At 46.0% G+C, this 23,889-nt stretch overlaps 1 protein-coding gene across 1 annotated transcript in view; it reads left to right on the top strand.

Moving 5' to 3' along the window:
- cadm1a (cell adhesion molecule 1a) overlaps positions 1–23,889 on the top strand; it is a 560,283-nt gene that overhangs the window by 464,577 nt on the left and 71,817 nt on the right. Inside the window, exon 7 of the mRNA XM_056284957.1 lies at positions 22,017–22,189. Within this exon, the coding sequence (XP_056140932.1) occupies positions 22,017–22,189 (173 nt within the window). The remainder of the gene's footprint in view (positions 1–22,016; positions 22,190–23,889) is intronic.

Below are 23,889 nucleotides of genomic sequence, written 5' to 3'. Positions count from 1 at the left end.
GTACATTAGTGTCAGGTAAAAAAATGGTTAAATTTTGATTAGCCTCCTCTCAAAAATAATTAGTCAACCTGGTAAAACCACTTAGAAACATGTCATGGATTGTTTGATCCTTTGACAAGAGTAGATGCAAGAATATTGCTGCAAGAACGTACTTTACATTTTGTAAGCCTCTGATTAATATTGACACATTTTATTAGTGTGACTGAAATCAGCCATTCTTACACCATATATATTATTAGTATTATTCCTCTTCTTCTTCCTCTTCTTCTGCCTGTTTTTTCTAGTGCTAACGCCGTCCACACAATACAAGATAGAACAAGAGTTTCAACATCGCATACCAAATCACAGTAACACCTATGGAGCTACTTTGCAGATTAAAAAAGTTTATAGAAATTAGTGAAATTAAAGATTAAAAATGTGTAGAAGGCCAATGTAACTGGGGGCAGTGCATTAACTTCATCCGAATTCAAACATTCAATATACCAGGCTGAATAGCATGACCAGCTGATCAATGACACACCCATATATATATATATATATATATGCCAACATCAGATGACTAGGTGGTCCTTCAATGCGGTCTGGGACAAATGTACATTTACACTTAAAATGCGATGTGGACAAACACGTTCCAGGCCCTCCGAATGTGGCCTGAGTGATCAGATCTCAAGATGCATTGAGAAAATATTGAGGACGCATTGAGGATGCATTGGGTGCATTCACACCTATACTTAATGCTGACCACTTGTGATCAGATCACCAAAGACGCATGTTAATGCCAGGTATAAACATCCTCATGCACATGCAGACACACACACACACACTCAAGCAACATACATTAACACATACACACAAACAAATTTACCAATAATAATAATAAAAACAAAATCATACGGAGCAACCAAACTAGCAATTCCTAGGAATTGCTCCTTTTCTAGTTTTTCTTTTTTCTTTTTTTCTTTTTTTTTATTATATGGTTTTTGTAAGGAGGCAAAACAAGAAACCAAAGAGGAGGTTAATAAACCCATCAGGCTTACTGGATGCAAAACCTGAACCAAAATATCTACATGAACCCTGTCTCAGGTTTAAAGAAAGCTCAGCCTGATTATGAAACACCAGGTAGCATCATACAACAGCAAATAAACTGCTGTTCAACTATTTAACATTGCATTGCTTGTCCGGTGTTCAAGTGCAACCTTTATTTCAGTTGTGTCTCAGTTTAGATGGTATTATTTCAGTTTGATACATGTTAATTCAATTTATTGTTATTTTTAGCAGTTTTATGTCTGACTTTTTACAATATTAAAAGCTGGGTGTTACTTTTTATCTGGGTGTCCTTATCCTCTGAACAACTTTGTTTTCAGCTTTGGATGTTAATTCATGTTGAAAACAATGAGGTTTGGTGTTATGAAGTGCATAGTTTATGTGAGCCACTGTGCTCCCACAAAATAAAGAAGGGGGCATACTTTTGTGAATTTTTTTTTCCTTCAAGACACTGGCCCCTAACACCTGTTAGGCTGTTCATTATGATTTACATTGTAAAATCATAATGAATAGCCTAATTGAGCATAACCAATGTGACGGTAGTTTCTCTCAAACACCTCGCTGGATTTAAGAGTGGAAGGAGTGATATATGTTCCTTATTTGAACAGATTGTCATCACATGGTGGAAATCTGGAGTAAAAAAAAAAAAAATCTCTTTATAGAGATGGCTACCAGGTGGCTTTTGCCATACTCATAATCACCTCAATTACATATTGGCCGACAACAAGCCTGCCATCCAATCACATCCATCCAGTCACATTTTAGGCTTGTTGACGTGAGTGTAAAACTGTTTTTCACCCATCAATGAATTAGGAAGCTATGTCTCTCCTATTTGTCACAGACCTAGTCATCATTAGCATGCTCAGGCATAGGCGAGCTGGCCATCTGGTGGGCCAGGGGTTTTCCCGGTTAACACACCACAGTTGGGCCGGTAGAGAGCAAGGCAAGACTGATAGGAAGGAATAGAATATTTGTCAGGAGCTACTTTTACATGCAGAGATTTTATAAATGAATTCCATCCAACTGAAGATTGCAAATTAACTGTTTATATGTACCTTGAACATGATGATGTGTTGTCAAATCCACCCATTTAGATCGTAACTTGTTTTGCAAGAAAGCACACCTGTGCCTCCTCTATCTAATTAACACAGAAATAGGCTATGGAAGTAAACTTGACTATACTGAAGTCTTTCAAAGTTTGGAGCATAAAGTTTGCCCCATCCACGGACCAGTTCTTACCACAACCCGCCATGTTTGTTGTTGCTTGTCGACAGCATCATGCGCAAGAAGTTCACAATCATACCAACTGAGTCAAATTGCTATCAGATTATTCAACTGCATGTAAACATAGCTAGTGACTGTTTGGTCTGTCATACCGTCCAAAGTCCGAATGTCTTATCCACCAATACTACTGTCAATTTCACTTCACACCATTCCCCTTATTTTGTCATGCAAAGACCTGACACCGACAGCCTGTTGTGCATTAACCCCAACCGAGTCAACACCGCAATCAAAAAACAGCAGAAAGAAAAATGCAAGGATTAGATGAAAACAAATCAAAATAAAACATAGAGGCACAAATGAAAAGACATAATGGGCCACAAATTGCCATTTGTTTATTTGGTTACACTGTGGCGGACACTAGGGGCTATGCCTCTCACCCAGCAGGACTGTGAGCTGGGGGCGTGGTTTACGTTCCCGGGCTTGCTGGTGCAGGGTTGTTCCTGCTGTAGTTTGGTTTTGGAGCTGAGGAATAAACAGCCTTCGTCTCCTGTGTTTTTTCCTCATCCTGCCACATTGGTGACCCCGACGTGATATGTTTGGAGCAGAAGATGAGTGTGAATCCACTTCGGCCACGCCGCCCCAACTCTTACAGCCGGCCGTTCTCGCCGCGGCTGTGAAACTCCCAGAGTTCTGGCAGAGCGACCCGGCCTCGTGGTTCCAGCATGTCGAGGCGCTGTTCCACCTGCGTGGAATCTCCGCGGACGACTCCAGATATTATTTGGTCGTCGCTGCGCTGGACCAGCAGTCCACACACCAGGCCATGCAGCTGTTGCGTGCCCCTCCGCAACACGATAAATACGTCGCCCTCAAACATCTTCTGCTCCGGAGGTACAGCCTATCTGCCACAGAGAGGGCAGATAGAATCCTTTCCCTATCTGGTCTGGGCGACGGGACGGCTGTGGATCTCGTGGACAATATGCTGTCGCTGCTAGGCTCAGACGAAGGTGGGTTCCTTTTCCCACACATTTTCCTGCGCCAGCTCCCGTCTCCTGTGCGCGCGGCTTTGGCTAACTCCCCGTGTCTGGCCGCTGGTGACTGCCGAGGTTTGGCTGAGGAGGCCGATCGGATCCTGCTGGCTACCAGACGGTTCTCTGTGCAGAGTGTGGCATCTGAGCCTCTGCAGCCGGCGTCGGAGGATGCGGACCCGGCGCTGGTGGCTGGAGTAACTGCCCAGAGACGGCGCAGGAGAGGCCTCTGTTTCTTCCACCAGCGGTTCGGCGGCAAGGCGAGGCGCTGCGTCCCTCCGTGCACGTCTGAGGCGCCGGGGAACTCCAGGGCCAGCACTCAGTAGCAGCTGTGGGCGCTGGCGGATGTAGTGAGCTGCTCTTCATTAAGGACACGATGTCAGGAAGACGGTATCTGGTGGAAACAGGCTCGCAAAAGAGCCTACTCCCTCCTGCTAAGACAGACAGGTCGACCGAAGGCGGCAGCCCACAGTTAAGTGCAGCTAACGGTTCGTCCATTGCGACGTTTGGCACTAGGTTGGTGACTGTTTGTTTCCACGGGCGCCATTTTGAGGGGGACTTTGTAGTGGCCGCCATTACTGTTCCTATTATCGGCGCGGATTTTCTGTGTGCTAATGGTCTGCTTGTTGATGTTGCAAACCGCCGTTTAATTGATGCTGTGTCTTTCGCCACTGTTCCGTGCGAGACAGGGAGCCGGGCCATTAACACACGCTAACCTTTTAGCATTAGGAGATGTTTTTCAGTGTTTGCTGGCGGATTTTCCATCGGGGACTACGCCTGCCTTTTCCACCGCGGTTACTAAACACGGGGTAGAACATTTCATTCCCCCTCTGGGAACGCCAGTTTTTGCGCGCGCGCGGCGCCTCAACATGGTAAAATTGGCTACAGCCAAGGAGGAGTTCGCCATCATGGAGCGTCTGGGTATAGTGAGTCGTTCCAACAGCCCGTGGGCCTCGCCGCTTCACATGGTGCCCAAGGCGGATGGGTCGTGGCGGCCTTGCAGCGACTTTCGCCACCTGAACAACGTCACCGCCAATGACCGCTATCACATCCCACACATACAGGACTTTTCCATACGCCTGGCGGGGACCACTATTTTCTCTAAGGTGGACCTGTCGCACGGCTATCGTCAGGTTCCTGTGCGCGCAGAGGACGTGCCCAAGACAGCAGTGATCACCCCATTTGGGCTTTTTGAGTTCATGCGCATGCCTTTTGGCTTGAAGGGGGCTGCGCAAACCTTTCAGAGGCTGATGGACTCGGTGTTGCGTGACCTTGATTTCGTGTTCGTTTATCTCGATGACATATTAGTGGCCAGTCCGTCAGCTGAAGAGCACCTGGCGCACCTGAAACAGGTTTTCCATCGTTTGGACGAACACGGCCTGATGGTCAACCCGGCCAATTGTCAGTTTGGACTGCCAGTAATTGACTTCTTGGGTCACTGCATTTCGCTGCAAGGCGCGGTCCCGCTGCCTTCTAAGGTGCAAGCGGTGGCAGAATTTCCCCGCCCGGTCTCTGTTAAGGCATTGCAGGAATTCTTGGGCATGGTGAATTTCTATAACCGTTTCCTCCCCCGCGCTGCCCACCTCCTTCAGCCACTTTACGAAGCCTTGCAGCTTAAGAAGGCTAACGACCCTGTCGACTGGACTCCCGAACCGGTCCAGGCCTTTGACGGAGCTAAGTGCGCCCTGGCTAATGCTGCCCTCCTCGCCCATCCCACACCCACGGCGTCCATAGCTTTAACCACCGATGCATCTGACATAGCCATGGGGGCTGTGGTTGAACAGCGTGTGGCGAATGCGTGGCAGCCACTTGCATTTTTTAGCCGCAAACTGCGAGATAGCGAGCGCAAGTACAGCATTTTTGACCGGGAGTTGCTGGCACTGCACCTTGCAACCCGGCATTTCCGCTTCCTGCTGGAGGGTCGCCAATTCACGGCTTATGTGGATCATAAACCGCTGACTTTTGCCATGTCCAAGGTGACTGAGCCGTGGTCTACTCGTCAGCAGCGCCACCTAGCGGCAATCTCCGAGTTCACAACGGACATTCAGTATGTGGCTGGGAAGTCCGACCCTGTTGCTGATTGTCTGTCGTGTGTGCTTGTGTGTCCTGTGCACCTCGGTGTGGATTTCTCCACTATGGCAGCTGACCAGCCCAGCGACCCGGACGTCCTTGCCCTTAGGTCAACGCGTACCGCCCTCAAGCAGGAGGACGCTGTGATGCAGGAAGGCAGTCCTGCCCTCCTGCGATGTCTCCACCGGCCGTCCCGCCCCGTTGTTCCGGTGGCCTGGCGCCCTCGAGTTTTCGATTCGATTCACTCCCTCTCGCACCCTGGAGTTCGGGCGTCGGTGAAGTTGGTCGATTCCAAGTTCATCTGGCCTGGCCTCCGCAAGGACGTAAAGGGGTGGGCCGCTGCAGGTGTAGCGTGCCAGCGCGCTAAGGTCCACCAGCACACTAACTCGCCCCTCGAACCGTTTCCAATCCCAGCCGGACGTTTCGACCACGTGCATGTGGACCTGGTGGGCCCTCTACCTTCTTCACAGGGTTTTACGCACCTGCTCACAATGGTGGATCGGACCACCAGGTGGCCAGAGGCTGTCCCTCTGTCCTCCACAACATCCTCGGACATTGCACGCACTTTTCTTTCCTCCTGGGTCGCCCGATCCTTGGGTATGCAGGTACACCGCACAACTGCGTACCACCCTCAGGCTAACGGCTTGTGTGAACGTTTTCACCGGTTGCTCAAGGCAGCGCTGCGTGCTGCGCTCTCGGATGGTAACTGGGTGGATCGTTTACCTTGGGTTATGCTCGGGTTGCGTTCGGCTCCTTTTTTGTCCGACAGCACTCGAGTTCCAGGCCCCGTTCACCATTGTCTTCCGCGGTCGTTCGTGCCTGCGGAGCTCATGTCGGCTCGTTTTGTTTTTGTACGGCATGATGCTCACCGCTCGCCCCTCCAACCCCCATACAATGGCCCATTTCGGGTTCTTGAGACGGGTCCTAAGGGTTTTGTGCTGGATATGGGTGGGCGTAGGGAGCGTGTCACGCTTGATAGGCTTAAACTGGCGCACAGGGTGGCAGGCGAAGTTGTGTTTCCGGCCCAGGTTCCCCGTCGGTCGTCCTCCTTCCAGGACCCCGGCAGTGTCTTCACGGGTTCAGCGTTCTGCTTCTCAGCCGACTTTGGACAGTGTTTCACCTATTGTTTCGGCTGAGGGACAGCGCAGCCGTTATGGCAGGCTGCTTAAGCCTCCAGTGAGACACTAATTTTCTTTCCAGGAGTCCCTTCTGGGTGTTCGGGGGGGGGGGCTGTGTGGCGGACACTAGGGGCTATGCCTCTCACCCAGCAGGACTTTGAGCTGGGGGCGTGGTTTACGTTCCTGGGTCCCGGGCTTGCTGGTGCAGGGTTGTTCCTGCTGTAGTTTTGTTTTGGAGCTGAGGAATAAACAGCAAACTCGCCTTCGTCTCCTGTGTTTTTTCCTCATCCTGCCACAACACTAGAATTAATTCCAGTGCAACAAGTGTGATTTTTGCCTATATTACCTTAAAAATAGCCAAGTGCTGTTTTACTTTTACCCTCAAACTAGCACACACCAAACAGGTTGCAACATTGGAACATGGAGACATGCTCAGCTAAAAAACAACACCACACTAATACAGGCTTAACTTGCTTCTTTTTTAGTGCCATTAATGCACATTAACTAAAACGGTTTAACTGTGAGTTACAAAAACTGAATATTACTGTTGGCATGCTAACTCTCTGAGTGGTGTCCCAATGTCTTTGTCTCAAGGTAGTCAAGGCATTTTGCTATCTCTTATTTTATCTCAGACTCTTGCTAAAAATGTTCCTATTGCAGTTCAACTAATCACACTGGACAACAATTTTTTTCTAATGTTTTGCTTCCTGAAAAAAATAATTGGAGATTATGATAGACAATGTCATGCTGAACACAAAAATAATTTCAGATTTGCTGTATCATGTAGGAATTTTGAGAAACATTAAAATACATTTTATCGAATTTAACATGTTTAATTGCATAATGATGCTGATACATTGTGTTAATTCAACTGAGCTTAAAATGTTTTGCAGCTGATTTTCATTTGTACTCAGCATCTGGTGCCTCTCATGTCAGTGTCCAACAATAGTCGGCCAGCATCGGTGGATTCCAGTTGCCCTGATACCTCTTTTCCATGGTCGCAATGTCCTGGTGAAACCTTTCACCATGTTCATCACTGACTGCACCAAAATTAGCAGGGAAGAAGTCCAAGTGTCAATGCAGAAAATGAATTTTCAATAACATGTTGCACTTCCTGGCTTTGTATGCTTTAAAGCATGTTGTCTAGTTTAGAGTGATGTAGTTGTCAAGAAAATTCTCAACAACATCCTTAAATGCCTTCCATGGTATTTTCTCTGGCCCACTAGTAGAATTTCTAACTCCATCATTGATGACTTGTCTGATTTGTGGACCAACAAAAATGCCTTCCTTAATCTTGGCATTGGTTATTCTTGGAAGCATCCATCTCAAATAGCAAAATCCATCACTTTCTTTGTTCATTGCTTTCACAAAATTTCCATCAATCCGAGTTTTATATGAAAGGAGGCAGAAATATCTTTGTTGGGTCGCCAAGTAACCCCGATAACTGGAGGGTGTGCTCTCAATTATCGGGGCACCACACTGCTCAGCCTCCCTGGGAAAGTCCACTCTAGGGTGCTGGAAAGGAGGCTCCGACCGACTGTCAAACCTCAGATCCAGCAGGAACCATGCGGATTCTGTCCTGGCTGTGGAACAACAGACCAAGTCTTTACCCTTGTGGAAGTGCTGAGGGAGGCATGGGAGTTTGACCAGCCAGTCTACATAATGTTTTGCGGACTTGGAGAAGGCTTACAACTGTGTACCCCGGGGTACTCTGTGGGGGAGGGGGGTACTGTGAGGGTATGGGGTACCAAGGTAGTTGCTACAAGCCATCCGGTCCTTTTATAACCAAAGTGAGAGCTGTGACCGCATTCTCAGCACAATGTAAAACACATTTTCGGTGGGTGTTGGACTCCGCCGAGGTTGTCCCTTGGCCCCGATTCTGTTTGTGATATTCATGGATGGCATGTCAAGGTGCAGCCAAGGTGAGGAGTGTGTCTGTTCTGGGAACCTCAGAACTGCATCTCTGCTCTTTGCAGATGATGTGGTTTTGTTGGCTTCATCAGAACGTGACTTCCAGGACACACTGGGGTGGTTTGCAGCTGAGTATGAAATGGCCGGGATGAGAGTCAGCACCTCCCAAGTCGGAGGCCATGGTTCTCTACCAAAAAATAGTGGATTGCTCCCTCTGGGTTGGGGATGAGCTGTTGCCTCAAGTGAAGGAGTTCAAGTATCTCAGGGTCTTGTTCACGAGTGAGGGTAGGGTGGAGCGGGAACTTGACAGGCGGATTGGTGCAGCATCAGCAGTAATGCGGATGTTGTATCGGACTATTGTGGTGAAGAGGGAGCTAGCCGGAAGGCAAAGCTCTCAATTTACCAGTCAATCTTCATTCCAACCCTCACCTATGGTCATGAGCTTTGAGTAGTGACCAAAAGGGTGAGATCGTGGATACAAGTGACTGCAATGAGTTTCCTCCATAGGGTGTCTGGGCTCAGCCTTAGATATAGGGTGAGGAGCTTGAACAACTGGAGGGAGCTCAGAGTAGAGCCGCTGCTCCTTTGCATCAAAAGGAACCAGTTGAGGTGGTTCGGGCATCTGATTAGGATGCCTCTCGGGCGCCTTCCTTTGGAGGTTTACCGGGCACGGCCAACTGGGAGGAGACCCTGGGGTAGACCCAGAACTCGCTAGAGGGACTACATGTCCAATCTGGCCTGGGAACGCTTTGGGATCCCCCAGGAGGAACTGGAGGGCATCGCCCGGGAGAGGGACATCTGGAGTGCCCTACTTAGCTTGCTGCCACCGCGACCCGACCCCAGAGAAGCGGCTGATGAGGAGATGAGATGGGTCAACAAGTGGTTTATGCGCCACACTTTTCTGACCTGGAACGAAATGCTTACAGAGCGGCCAGTTCTTTTTAAGGTAATGTAACTCTTTAGCACAGCTACCGAATTCACAAAGGAAACAACAATGCTTTGTACATCTGAGCTGCTTTCCTAGTAGCAGTGCCAACACTTTTAGATCACCGCAGACGTTGCAGTCATAATTGTTGTACTGTATGTGTTTCAACAACAGTTCCATGTTATTGTAGGTTTCTTTTATGTGTACTGCATAGCCAATGGGTACTGAAGGATGGACATTGCCATTGTGTAACAGGACAGCTTTCAGGCTTAACTTTAACGAATCTATAAAAAGATGCCGTTGTTGTGGGTCATGCACACAACCCGAAGCCATGAACAATCCATCAATGTCAGTGCAGAAACAGAGGTTGTCAACCTGCGTAAAGAAGTTTCAAATGTTCTTGACAGTTCCAAAAGACAGAAATTTTTGTACCTGGTGAAAGTAAACCCCATCCTTGCAATCTTGAACGAAGTAGTTCTACTTTAGCTTTTGACAAATCTCTGTCCCTGAACAGGTCATTTAATTCTGGCTGTGTTATAAGATGAGGATAACCAGGCATAAAAGGTTCAACATCTGGTTCATGGGTTGTGGCATCTTCATCTGCCCCATCTAGGCTCCATGTCTCTTGTGGCTTCGGTGCTGGCAAACTGTCATTATGTGGTACTGGTCTCATGGCTGAAGGCAGATTGGGATATTCAACAGATTTCTTATTTTTGGTGGAGAAGCCAGATCCATTGGTCAGACAGAAGTAACAGTCCGTCATGTGATCCTTCTGTTCTCGCCATATCATTGGGACTGCAAATGGCATTGACTTCCAAGTACCTCTGAGCCAAGCTCTCAGGTTGACTGCACATATTGCAAAAAAAAATGTGAGGAGCCCAGGGTTTCTCTTGGTCACCAATTTTACATCCGAAGCAGAGCTCATGGCATTCTTAATAAATGCTATCATGGTTCATGGTGCATCTGTGAGCCTTAAGCGTATACTCGCCACAGATATAACAGAATGTATGGCAGCTGTTGCAACATTGATGAGATGTTTCTGCTGTATTAAATCTTCCTGAAGACAATAAATCTTATTGTTAAGTATACGCGCTATGCTATTGCCTGAAGAACATGTGCATCAACATGTGTCCAAACAGCATCTGTAAATGAGAGCAGCTTTTATAGCCTGTCTGCCAGCATCGAACCTGACTAAGCATGCCCAGGCAGGCCTAAGAAAACATTTGCATTGCATCTACACTGAGTGCATGCCCAGGCATGCTTGGGCTGACCAGAACAGCTTGCTTTGTGGGCAATACACTAGTAGACTTAAAATATGACAGGAAATCACAAGAATATGTTATATCTACAAAATGGTATGTGATAGGAAACTTTTACGGTCATTTTCGTGATCAGCAGCCCCAAATCCATAAAATGCACACAAAATTTTTCAGGAAGCAAAATCTCCATTGTCCAGTGTTAGTTCATCATCTTCAAAGTGAAATGCCAAATTAAAGCAGCTAGGGTTGAATGTTGCTTTTGGCAAGCTAGTCTCTGCTAAAAGTAATGGGTGTCCCAGTCCGCCTATTTCTAAAGTAGCTAAGCAGATAGTTTAAAAGTCGAACGAGTAGGATTTTCCTAAAAATCCATGTATAAACTTATACAAAAATAATCCTTCTCAATCATCACTTATGACCCACTAGATGTGCGTGGTGGTGTCTGTATCTGCAGAGAACCTATCCCTCTACCTGTATTTTCTTATTTTGCTGTGTACGGGACATTTCTGGGCATTACCCTTGGGCAGCGGGACTCTATAAAAACGTAGCGACCAAGTGCCAGATCGAGATCGTAAGCACGCATCCAAGAAGAAGCTACAAACAATAAAGGCGAACCAAAAAGACGCAAAAATAGTGAGGCGAAACGCCAAGCAGACTTCACCCGCTGGTGAGCACTGACGGAGAGGATGGGAATGAAGAGCAATGCAGAGCTGGCCTGTGCACTGGGATGTATTCTGGCAACTGCAGTCAGGGGGCGCGCACTTCTGGTGTCATTTAGCTAGGGAGGGGGGGCCAACTTTGAATGTTGTGTGTACAAACCACAACTAACAAATCCTACTCGTTCTACCTTTATGGGGTGGTTATGTAACGTGAGAAGCACATACCACAAAGAGAGCATCCACCCAAGATACAGAAGCATCGGAGTGGGCGCAGAAACAGCATGTCACAGTGAGCCAAAGACAATTCAATCTTATAATTCAGGAGTAGTGGAGAGTGTTGAATGGAAATTTAAAGATGTCCTTTTATTGTGATTCGTCCCAGGTGACAGACATGCATTTGCCTCCTGTAGTCAAGAGTTATCACACACACACGCACGCACGCACGCACACACAAATGCATGCATGCACACAGAAGAACACACAGACTCAAACAAACAGACAAATACTCTCTACTTCACTGGGCCTCTCTCCTACCCCCCCTGTAGTTTTCATACTTGGCATGCAGACAAGCTCTCTCCCCGTACTCATTTTATAAAGATGAAAACACAATCAATACAGTGAGCAGGGAATTGGAAGTCATTTTCATTAGAGCTGGTGAGAGTTCTGCAGTCATTACCACCAGATAGCACAGGGGGCCCAGGCTGTGCGGCCATTTGTATTCTAGACGCCTGCCCTTCTTCTATCCTTGCTGCCACATCTCCACTCTTGCGTCTATCTCTGTCTTCTCCCTCCCACTCTTTTTCCCAACTACATCTTCTCCCCATATCCCATCCTCTGCAAGAAACCACTTTTTCCAGGCCATTTCTCTCACTCCATCTTAGAACTGGCATTCCCTATTTGTGTGTATATTAAACATTTTGTTCTGACTGCAGAAGGCTTTCCTCTTACACGGATGTCTCTCTTTTAAGCCACCCACTGCAGCCATTAGTTGTTTTTCTTTTCTTTTTTTTCACTGAGCTCAAACTTTTCCTATTGAGGGGTTTATTGCATTTTTCCCACCTTTGATTTCTCTGCGTTTTACCTCTAATTTACTAACTCTCTCCACACAAACTGTTTTCAAAGGAAGGAAAAAGGTAACAAAACAGAACAAGAGACCTCAGCCTGTGTTCTGGAAATAACAGTTTCCGGCAGTGACTATTGAAATGTTGCAGCAGCAGGGGAAATGTGTTCTGCTTTGTTGCTTTTTTTTTTTTGTTCATCTTCAGCAACACGTGGCTCTCCAGGCTGATTGTCATAAAAACGGAATCTGTCACCAAACCATAAACCTCAGGAATGGTAGAAAAATATCAAAGATGCTCAGTGAAAATGTGCCCACCCACACCGTTATATTTTGTATAAGCTTCGCCCTCTAAGGGTATCACTAGGGAGTTTATCCCTCATGCTCCCCCGTACAACATTGAAAAAAATTTAGTCCATGTCCACCTGCAGTGTGGGCCCCACTTATGGCCACAACTGGTGTATATCTTGAATCGAGACTGTACAGTTGGCTCCCATTTTTCTTCAGCTACCACTGCAAGCTCTTGAAACAAAAGAGAAGAGTGTGCAGGTAATTTGTCTGCCATATAATCATATATGATGTTTCCTTACTTTTAGTCTTTGACTATGTATGACCTATACCATGTTTAACTTAAATCTATATTGCTTGGATAGATGCTTATAGCTCATGTGTAGCAAATTGAAGGTAGTGCTATAAAGTGTCTTCTCCTGTGTGAATTAATAAAGGCCTGTTGTTAACTGTTAGCTGATAAAAGAGGAATGTATGGGGAGCTCACTCGAGTGTAACAAGATCTGAAGGAACTGCCCTGGAGAATTACAAACTGGAAGATAAGGACGAGAGGAGACCTGACCTATGAACTCTTTGAGCAAGTTCTGTTATCCATTAGGATGATAGTCCAGCAATAAAGATGAGCTACTTCTTCCAAACAGGATTAGAGAGAAACTCTGGGTACATACCATTGTGACCATGACAATAAGCATGTTTGGGCTGCAAGGTATAAAGGAAGTGCACTCTGAGATCAGGGCACAGACTTAAGTATCTATGGTTTGTGCATCTGTTCATGACCATATTGAAGTTTGACAATGCTGTAAGAGATTTTTGTCTCGCTCCTCATTTTTTGTCATATTGGAATTAAATAATTGCCATGACAAGACAAACACTTTAACATAAGTAAATAATGTCTTTGTCAGAGACCGGCGTCTGAGTTTGGCTGGTGTACCAAACCAGCTATATTATGGGCTTCGACCTGCACAGCCGCTGTGAATCATGCCTGGGACCGTCACATGCCAGCCTGGCTCTCATACCTCAGACGTCATACCTGTATTGTGTTTGCCTTCCCCAGGCCGATGAGTGGACACTTTCGCTGCTGTGGTCAAAGATGTATGGCTGGTACAGGACTCATATTCAGTCGATAAGGCTCTGGAAATCTTGGACCCACTTCACGGGACTGAGTCAGACGACTCCGCCCTCTCCATCCACGGATCGCCATGCAGGTTGCCCCTAGTTCCCCTCCCGATGGAGGAGCTGCCTTGCCGGTGATAGGCGGTCTTCTCTGGGAGCTCCTGGAGATCCTCAAAAAGGCAGCCACCAACAATAACCTCACCTTTAGCCAGCACAGTTGGCCGCTCCCCCGCACAAGATGACCAGGGATTTTCCCCTGGTTCAGGCGGCCAGGCTTGATCCCATTTGGCCTCGTTTCCTGTCATCAGATAATACCCGGAGGGGGTGGCAGCAGAGCCTAGGCGTCTTAAGAGCGCCTGTCCCCACTTACGTCCCCATCACCAAGGTAGAGGAATTCACAGAGGATGGCTTCCCCTCCTGTTCCTCCGCTGGAGCCCAGCCTGATGGTTTATTTTCGAGTGAGGCAGGCTCCTATGCTGGCTGGAGAAAGGCTGATCCCACCTTCCTCCAAACACTAACTGACTATCCGCCTGTCAGACCAGGCTCACCAGTGCACCTTTCAGTCAGCGGTGGTGGCCAATAACATATCAGTACTGTTTTGTTCTCTGACGAAGCTGGCTGCCCAGTCGACTGTGCTGCCTCCAGAACAAGTGTCGGAGATTAGCAAGGCTTCCAGCACTATCCTTAAACTTTGCGCTTACATCACAATTTCCCAAGCATGGCTTGCAGATTGGCAGACTATGCACAGGCACCTCTGACTACAACATTTTTCCATCCCCAAGGCGTCGAAGAGGAACCTCCTTGAGACTCCAATTAGCCTGGATAGGCTGTTGGGAAGACATGTCGCCTGGGCTCAGCCTGCTGTGTGTCTTCACTGACCTGAACACCGCCAGCAGCAGAGACATCCCACGACAGTCGCCATGGATGCATCTCGCGCTTCTGCTCCCCCTCTGCCTCCATAGTCGCCTCAGCTGGCTTTCCCAGCTGCGCAGCCAGCACACCTTGGAGGAGCTTCAAGAACAAACACGTGATCTGCGCCTGGTCCAATCCTAGAAGAGAATGGGTTCCAGTGATGATGTCATACTGAAAGGATTGAGACCAGATAGCTCCCAACCAAACTATCCCCAAACTTATATGATTTAAGAGCTACCTCTGTAATCAAGTTTGATACACAACGCAGGGAGTGGTTGGTGAACATGTCCAGCCAAGAAATGTTGACTAACGCCACAATCTTTCCAACAAAATTAGCCAACCACAGTGTGCCACTTTCAGCCAATGTCTACCAAAAAAATCATTTGAATTCATTTTTCTTGAAGCCAACTGACAAAAATGAGGTTTCTAAAATCATCACGATTACAAAACATTCACATACAACTGGCACAGACGAAATCTCTAGCAAAATTCTTAAAGCCATTGTGAACGAAATTTTGGAGCCACTTGTCTACTCTATTAACCTCTCATTACTTTGTGGGGTTGTGCCTAATATGGCAAAGATTGCTAGAATTGTTCCAATCTTTAAATCTGGTGATAAAAATGATATGCACAACTTCCGTCCAATAACTATATTGCCTACACTATCCAAAGTACTAGACAGAGTTGTGTATAGCAGATTAAGTGATTGCCTAGAAAAATCTAATATTCTTGTTCTGTCTCCGTGTGGCTTCAGGAAAAACAGCACCACATGCATAGCAATTCTTGAACTTATTGAAAAAATCAATGATGCTATTGATAAAGGACTGTGGCATTGGTATTTTTCTGGATTTGTCAAAGGCATTTGATACTACTGATTTTGAGATTCTTTTAAATAAATTATACCATTATGGGGTCAGAGGTATAGCGCTTAACTGGTTTAGAAGCTATATCTATGAGAAAAAGCCATATGTACTTATAAATGGCCACAAATCTTTATGTAAATCCATCAAGTATGGGGTCCTCCAGGGTTCCATTTTAGGGCCGTTCCTCTTTATCCTGTATATAAATGACTTTGTAAATTCCTCTTACATTTTAGATAAAATATTGTTTGCTGTTCCTGTCACATAAGAGTCTAAATGATCTTCAAAAAATTCTAAACGAGGAGCTGGTGAAGGTGGACACTTGGTTCAGATGTAATAAATTATCCCTAAATATCAGCAAGACAAACTACATTGTGTTTCGTTCCAACAAAAATCAAAATAATGCTGAGCATGTTTGTCTCAAAATTAATGGTCAGGATATTGAAAGAGTAAAGTCCACAAAATTCCTAGGGGTCCACATTGTTGAATCCTTAAATTTAAGGGCCATATTGATGCTTTAACAAAAAGACTATCGAAATATGTTGGTCTGTTTTTTAAGATAAGACATTTTCTCCCAAGCATAGCGCTTCTTACTTTGTACAAGTCTTTATTTGAGCCCCATAGCAATTACTGCAATGTTATTTGGTGCAACACTTTTCCCAGTCATCTAAAAAAAAAAAGATTCTGCAAAAGAAAGTTATACGCGTCATATCGTGGTCAGGGGTCTGTCCTCCCACGGACCCTCTTTGCCGCAATTATGGTCTTTTAAGGCTTGCTCAATGTAATGTTTTTCATAATGCTTGTTTGATGTACTATGTTATCAATGGGACCAATGACAGACTGTGTGACCTCATTCAAATTTGCCTCCCTCCACATGCATTTAGCACCAGGAATAAGAACCTTATAGCAGGCAAGTGGCGCAGGCTTAGATGCACGAGCCTTGGTGTGGCATGTAAAGGCCCACGGGTGTGGAACGAGTTAAGTGACAATTTGAAAATGTCATCATCCATACATGTCTTTAAAAAGAAATTAAAACATAAAATAATTCAGAAATATACTGCTGACTGATATACTAAAAACTTGCTAATTATAGGGCTAGGACTTCACAATTATTTTTATTTTTATTTTTTGTAGGTTTTATTTACTTTATTTTTCTTTCCTTTTATGTCTGTTAGTCTTTATGTAAATTACTTTGCTTAAAGTATGGGCCCCCGTCCATAAGCTCTGCTGAGCTTCCTTGGGGTGTCCCTTTTCACACCATTTTGTGTATTTTATATGTATAAATTGTATTTTTTCATATTTGTGTGAAATAAATAAAGTTGATTGATTGATTGGTTGGTTGGCAGAGTTGTGTGAAAATGGCAGACCAGCTAGTTATTCAGTTTCCTTAGTTCTCTCAAGTCTGCTGTCCATAAACATCAGTTATTCTTAGCTAGAATACACGTTTTTTTAAACAATTAATGGAATTAAGGGAATTTTATAGGAACCAGAACTCTACTGTATATGGAGGTGCTTATGAATTATAGTTTGAATATCATTTTAAGAGGTGATATCTTACAATTAACAGCAGTTTGTTTGATTAGTAACCATTCTTGAATTTTGAAATATTGATATTCAGCCAGCGCCTAGGAGGAGCTTCAAGAACAGCTGCATGGCCTGCACCTGGTCCAATCGTAGAATGGGTTGGTGGGGTTGTATGCTGTAAAAAAATGTATGCTCTTAATGCAAATACTGTTTGGAAATAAAACAAAAACAGTCTGCTCCTGAATCTTTCGACTCAGTAGTAGCTGTTAAACACATATCCCCCACACTGTCCCCGGCTGGCTTTAACCTCTTGGTTAATAGACAGCACAGATTCACGTCACTGAAGCAGCACATTTCCTCTGTCACACTGTAAGAGGTTTTCCCCAAACATAGTTTTTCAGGCAAAATATGTGATAATGAGTCCACAAGCACCATCATAATGCCTCGCAGTCAGCCCACACATGCCTCTGTCTGCGCTCAGCATCTCCCCCCATCCGTCGCTGGATGCGAGTGCGAATGCAACTAAATGTCACATGTATGAGCCCTCACCCCCTAAAAGGTGACTTGGTGATGCTCCTGTCTCTTTGCAGTATGCCCCACCCCACCCCCCCGGCAGCGAGCATATGCGTGATGCAGTCTCTGTAGTTTTCCACCCTTTAGGCCGGAGCCCCCCATGGGTTGCACCAGAGAGTGCTCTGGCACATGCAGTGGTGGCAAGGACTCTGGCTTGGCTTGTCTCCATGACAACTGCAGCACATCAAATACATGTATGCCTGCTTTCAAAGCAGCACTCAAAGTGGCGGTGCGTATATTCAATGGACAGCAGGACGAGCAGGCTGATTTGCAGAGGTTACACACTGCAGTTTGCCTCTCCCCTCCATGGTTCAACTGGATACTGGAAACAATGCTGTCATCTCAGGAACACTGCCTCACTCTCCAATCAGTGCTGCAGGAACTCCTGATGAAAAACACAATTTCCTGGGTTCCTCCAGGGGAGGAAAATCAGGGCTTTTACTCTTGTTATTTCCTGGTTCCAAAAAAAGATGGAGGGAATAAGACCCATTCTCGATTTGTCTCTGTTCAACAAATCGATAATGATCAGACCTTTTCACATGCTGACGATCAAGCAGTTGCTGGAACGTGTTCACCAGGCTGACTGGTTCACTTCCATAGACTTGAAAGACGCATATATCCATGTCTCCATCATCCCAAAATGCAAGAAATTACTGTGGTTCTCATTTCAGGAAGTACAGTATCAGTACAACTGTCTGCCGTTTGGTTACTCCCTGGGTCCATGTACTTTTTCCAAACGTGCGGAGAAAGCTCTGGAGCCATTACACAGGAAGGGGATGAGAGTGTTCTTTTATCTGGTTGACCTGCTCTTGCTGGCTTGCTCCAGGGAGGAAGCTGCCTTACAGACGATGGAACTGTTATTACGTCTGTCAAACCTGGGCTTCGCAATAAACTTGAAAAAGAGCTCCCCTCTCCCCACCCAGCTTGTCGTCTATCTGGGGGTGGAATTAAACTGAACCAGCATGAGGGTGCGGCTCTCACAGCAGAGAGTGGAGTCTTGGACGGCTCTTTTCCGCCATGTCACGCCTCACAATGTTGTGACGGCTTTCTCTGTCATGCAGCTGCTGGGAATGATGGCAGCGTGTCATTTGGTGATCCTGATTGGGCCTCCTCCACATGAAATGGCTGCAGAGGTGGTTCATTCGCCTGCGCATCGACCTGGCCATCAGTGAAGATGCATGGTTTCCATTCCTCCCTCCATAGTCTATGACTTAGCCTACTGGAAAAATCCTCATGTCCTGACAGTGGAGGTGCCTCTGGGCAGAGCTGTGTCACACATCTCAGTATTCACAGATGCATCTCTCTCAGGGTGTGGAGGAACGTGTCTGTCACAGGTGGTTGGGGAACAGTGGCCAGTTCACATGTCTCTGCACATAAACGTGTTGGAAATACTCACTGTGTGGAAAGTAGTCCAGCATTTCGCCTTGCTACTGCAAAATCAACATATATTGATTCGCACAGACAACAAAGCAAATGGCAGTCTACATAAATCACCAGGGAGCAGTGTGTTCAGTGCAGCTTCTCAACATAGCCAGACGGCTGTTGTGCTGTGTACACACACTTATTCTCATCAGAGCAGTGTATATTCCTGGCAAATTGAATAGAGGTACAGACATTGTGTTGAGAGGGAGCCCTCACCAGGGAGACTGGAGCCTCCATTCTGAACTGGTCTCCCAGATTTGGAGCAGATTCGGCAGAGGCAAGTGGATCTGTTTACCACACATGAAAATGTTCAGTAGTGCACTAGTTCTCTCTGAGCGTGTGGGACAATCTTCTGCTGGGAATGGACATGTTTGGGCATCAGCCATGGCCCAGGATGCTCCTATACGCCTTCCCAGCAGTTCTGCATATCCCTCAGTTCTTAGACCGAGTACAGGAAAAGTGATCCTGATAGTCCCGGAGCACACAGGCACATCATGGTTCCCATGTCTGCAGTGGCTAATATCAGGCCGCCCGTGGGAACTCCCATAGCGCAGGGACACTCTCTTCCAGGCAGAGGGGGTGATCAGGAATTACCCAATGGTGGGCCAGTATTTTTGGGTTTGGCCACTGAACAGGAATGCTTAAAGAGACTGGACCTCTTCTAAGATGCTATACATACTATTCAGAGTATGAGAGCCACATCTACCAGAGAATCTTACACAGCCAAATGGACAGCTTTCTTGCGTTGGCATGTAGAGAGGAGCCTACCTCACATGCTTTCATTCCTGCAACTGTTGGCGGACAGGAATTTGACTTTCAGCACAGTTAAAAAGTATGCTGCTGCTATTTCATCCTGTCACAAAGGTTTCAGTGACAGATCGGTGTTTCACCACCTGCTGGTGAAATGCTTCCGGAGAGGCATACGGAGACACCGGCCAGTGTCACACTCCCTGGCCCCTCAGTGGGATTTAGCGCTGGTTTTACACGTGTTGGTTAAAACTCCCTTTGAGCCTTTGGATCAGGTGCCACTTGTGGTCTTGTCAACCAAAACAGCTCTGCTCCTGGCGCGGAAATCTGCAAAGAGAGTTAGTGATTTATCTGCTCTCTCGGTGGCTCTGTCATGTCTCAGGATCTAGGGAGATGGCACCTTGGCTATTTTGCGCCCTAACCCGGCTCTTTCAGCTCGAGAGTGATAACCTTGGAGGACTTTTTCCCTCCTCACAAATCGGAGGAGGAAGCCATGTCTCATCTCCTCTGCCCGGTGCACACACTGTCTTGCTACGTTATGTGCACAGCTGGCCTATGCCATTCCCTGTGTTTGTTTGTGCACTACACAGCGCAGTCTCAGGGGCTTCCTCTGTCTGCACAGCACCTTTCTCACTGGCTATGTGAGGCGGTGTCACAGGCATATCTTGCCTCTGGGATGGATCCCCGGAGGGCATCGATGCGCACTCCACCATTTGAATTGCATTTCCATGGATTTGCATGGAGGAATGACAGTGGAAGACATTTGCACTGTGACTTCTTGGTCTTCCCCCTGTTCTTTCATTCAATTTTATCTGCGGGATGTCTCCCCTTTCTCTATGACTCACTCTGCACTGAGTGTTCTGACGGGGGAGATGTCAGGGGTTCATTCCACTGTGCACCCTCCCTCTTGCTTTGGCGTATAGAGGATGGTCTTTTCCCCCCTACTCTGCTCCCTGCTGGACTGTTACAGTGCGTAACCTTTGGCTCCGCTTTGTCACAGCAGTAGGCTTTATTGTTCCAGCCTTCATCACCACATGGAGACTTCAGATATTCTGCTATGTTATGCCACTCAGGCACATATAAGGCTCTGTGAGGCGCCGTTACATATGATGCAATGGCTGGGCATGGAGAGTTGTGTTTTTGTTGTGAAGTAGGTATGTGATTGTGCTTGTGGTACCGGACGGACCCAGTGTGGCATGGACCATGTCCTCCTTCACCCTTATCCCACTAACGATAGTCTTAGAGGGCGAAGCCTATACGAAATGGATTAATAGTTATGTACAACTTCAGATTCTATGAGTAAAGGTGCAGCCCTCGAAATTCTGGGCCCCACAGGCTCCGTAAATAGTTGAAGAAAAAGCTGTTTATTGGGAGCCAATTGTACGGCCTCGATTCAATATATACACGAGTTGTGGCCGTAAGTGGGGCCCACACTGCAGCTGGGCATGGCCTAAAGTTTTTTCAGTGCTGCGCAAGAGCGCAAAGGATAAACCCACTAGCGATAGCCTTAGAGGGCTGCACCTATACTCATAGAATCTGGAGTTACAGTACACAACTATTGTTACATGCCTGCCTACACACATTCATAAGGATGAATGAACTGCCATTAAGAGAAAAACTTTTGTTATTGCAATCAGTTAAAGAATTTTGCAGCTTTTTAACTTACCCACAGCTAGACAACCCGTTTTCTAGTGGTATAAAAAGCAAAAGTTCTGTTGAGTGTGTAAAGAATTTTGCCAAAGGCTATATTCTCTCCACAAATTTGAGAACCAGTAGCATGTTGAAAACTGGTGAAAAGCAATGTTGCCAAGGCTGTAAACAGACAAAGTACTCTAAAGCCGCCTAACTCTCAAATTATAGAAAAGAGGATGAAGAATGCCCTTAAGGGTTGTAGATTTATTGGCCATTCTGATGAAGGCTTTTTCCACACAACATAGTGATTGTGACTGTTTAACAAAGGTACTATCGTAGTGTTCATACAACAAATGAAGTTAACTGCAAGTCAATGTGAAAATTTATCTGGTTAGTGTCATGGTTAGAGAATGTATTTGGCTTAAATTATACAAACATATTCCAGCATTTTGTTAAATTTTCTAAGCCTTTTGGAACTTGCTCTATCTTGTGTTCATGTTTTTGTTGAGTGCCTTCAGCCTTAGAATGTAGCCATCCATCAGTTCCATCATTGTTGACCTAGATAGTGAGATGACCTCCTCCACAATCATCATACTTTGTTTTGAGAAGCTGTTTTTTTTCCCCTTAGGATCTGATAGTTTACTCTCCTCTTCCAGACCACAGCGGGTGAACTGGTTTAAGGTGGAAGACGATGTGCCGTCCCACGCCGTCATCACTGGCAGTGACCTGTACATTGAAAACCTCAACAAGTCTTACAACGGGACCTACCGCTGCGTGGCCTCCAACTCTGTTGGCGAGTCCTATGACGACTATATACTCTACGTCTATGGTACGCAGGGCCTAACTAGGCTAGCCGCTGTCAGCTCTGGCTTTTCAGCCTTTCTCTATCTCACTCTCTCTCCATCTGGCCTTTTCTTCTGCTTCATATTTGTTCTTTCACACCCGCTCCACCCCCAGTCCTCATCAGTAAGACCAACTCTAGATTGGACTCTTAACAGATAAACTTCTCAGTGTCTGCATTCTGCTCTCGCCATTTCTCCCTACCTCTGATCTTGTTATATTGCTGTACTTTTGCCCTCATTCATACTTCTATTACTTGGGAAATGTACAGTTGAGAATAGCAAACATTCTAAACTCATCCTTAGTATTGATTCATACCCCCTTTTGCATTACTCTTTTCTCAAATACCCAAAGGTTTAAATCCCTTATTTAACCAGTCTTCACCCTTCCTCATTATGGAAGTAGGTTTAACAGGTGAAATAAATGAAGGACAGTGGCTTCCCTCTGAACTCACCTGTTAAGTCTTCCTTGTTAGAGGAAGCAAATTAGCCTTATACCATACCTATCTTCTCCCAGACTCCTTGCATCCATCTCCTCCCCTTTCATCTATTTCTTGCTACCTCTCTTTCTCTTTATGTGCCTTTGTGTATCTTATCCACCAAGCTCCAACCCCCCCCATACCATCACACACACACACACACAGCATTATCTCAACATGCTTTGATGCCGTTGATACCAATAACATTTACTCTCTAAAATGGACATTATGCTCTAATGTGCTTTTTCCTTGGTCAAAATTACTTTATGATATTGCTTTTAGTAGCTCCTAAACCCGCAGAGAAATTATTTGGCTCCTTTTGTCAGAGGGAATTAGCAGAGTGAAAATACCTCTTTTTTACAATGGGAGCCCAATGCCTGACAGACTCCAACTGAATGGATGTTATTTACAGAGTGAAACACTGTGCTAATGATGAGTGCTGTAAAATAATAGAGGTGCCAGGAAAGACCAGGAAAACAGCTTATTGCCACCTGCTTTGTCACAGCTGCTAGGAGTCTATATAGACGGAGCAATTTCAGTGTTTGTGTGCATGTGTTTGCACATGGCTATTTGAGAGTGAGAGTGTGTTTATGTGTGCGTGCAAACTTGCTTGTGGGCGGATCTACTAGGCTCACAAACTTGGAGCCAGTCATAACAAAAGCAGCATACTCTTTATTCTCCATCTTGCCAGTAACCGCCATGTGTCCCAAAAATTGCCTGAGGTAAAATGTCCTGGTAATTGTACCAGGCGTTTTGTACATCTCTCTTTGCCTGCTGCAACAGCAACCTGTGAGGAGGGTTTCAAGTCCCTCCATCTCATATCCACCCACTCATACCCCACAGTGAGAGGAAGAAAAAAAACAAAAACAAAGATAAACATAGTAATGCAACACTCTGGGAAAACGAGATGTCCTACACCAAAATACTAAATGCCACACACCATTAGAAAAACAAAGAGAAAATAGATAGCCTCTGTTCTGTTTGTCTTGAGTTGACTTGGATGTCCGTAACCCCCACCCCCACCCCACCCGGTTCCACCTGCACATGACTAATGCAGACTCTGTTCCCCAGATCAGTGCATACCTTTGACTTTCTAATGCTTGGAAAGGATGATGTGGCAGTTGCTCACATAATGTTCAAAATTCTTCAACCCCCATCTCCCCTTCCCACACACACACACACACACACACATACTATATACATTACATACA

Source organism: Lampris incognitus, chromosome 8, assembly GCF_029633865.1.
Source record: "Lampris incognitus isolate fLamInc1 chromosome 8, fLamInc1.hap2, whole genome shotgun sequence".
NCBI classification, from domain to species: Eukaryota; Metazoa; Chordata; class Actinopteri; order Lampriformes; family Lampridae; genus Lampris; species Lampris incognitus.
This window is presented reverse-complemented; position numbering and strand designations above follow the sequence as displayed.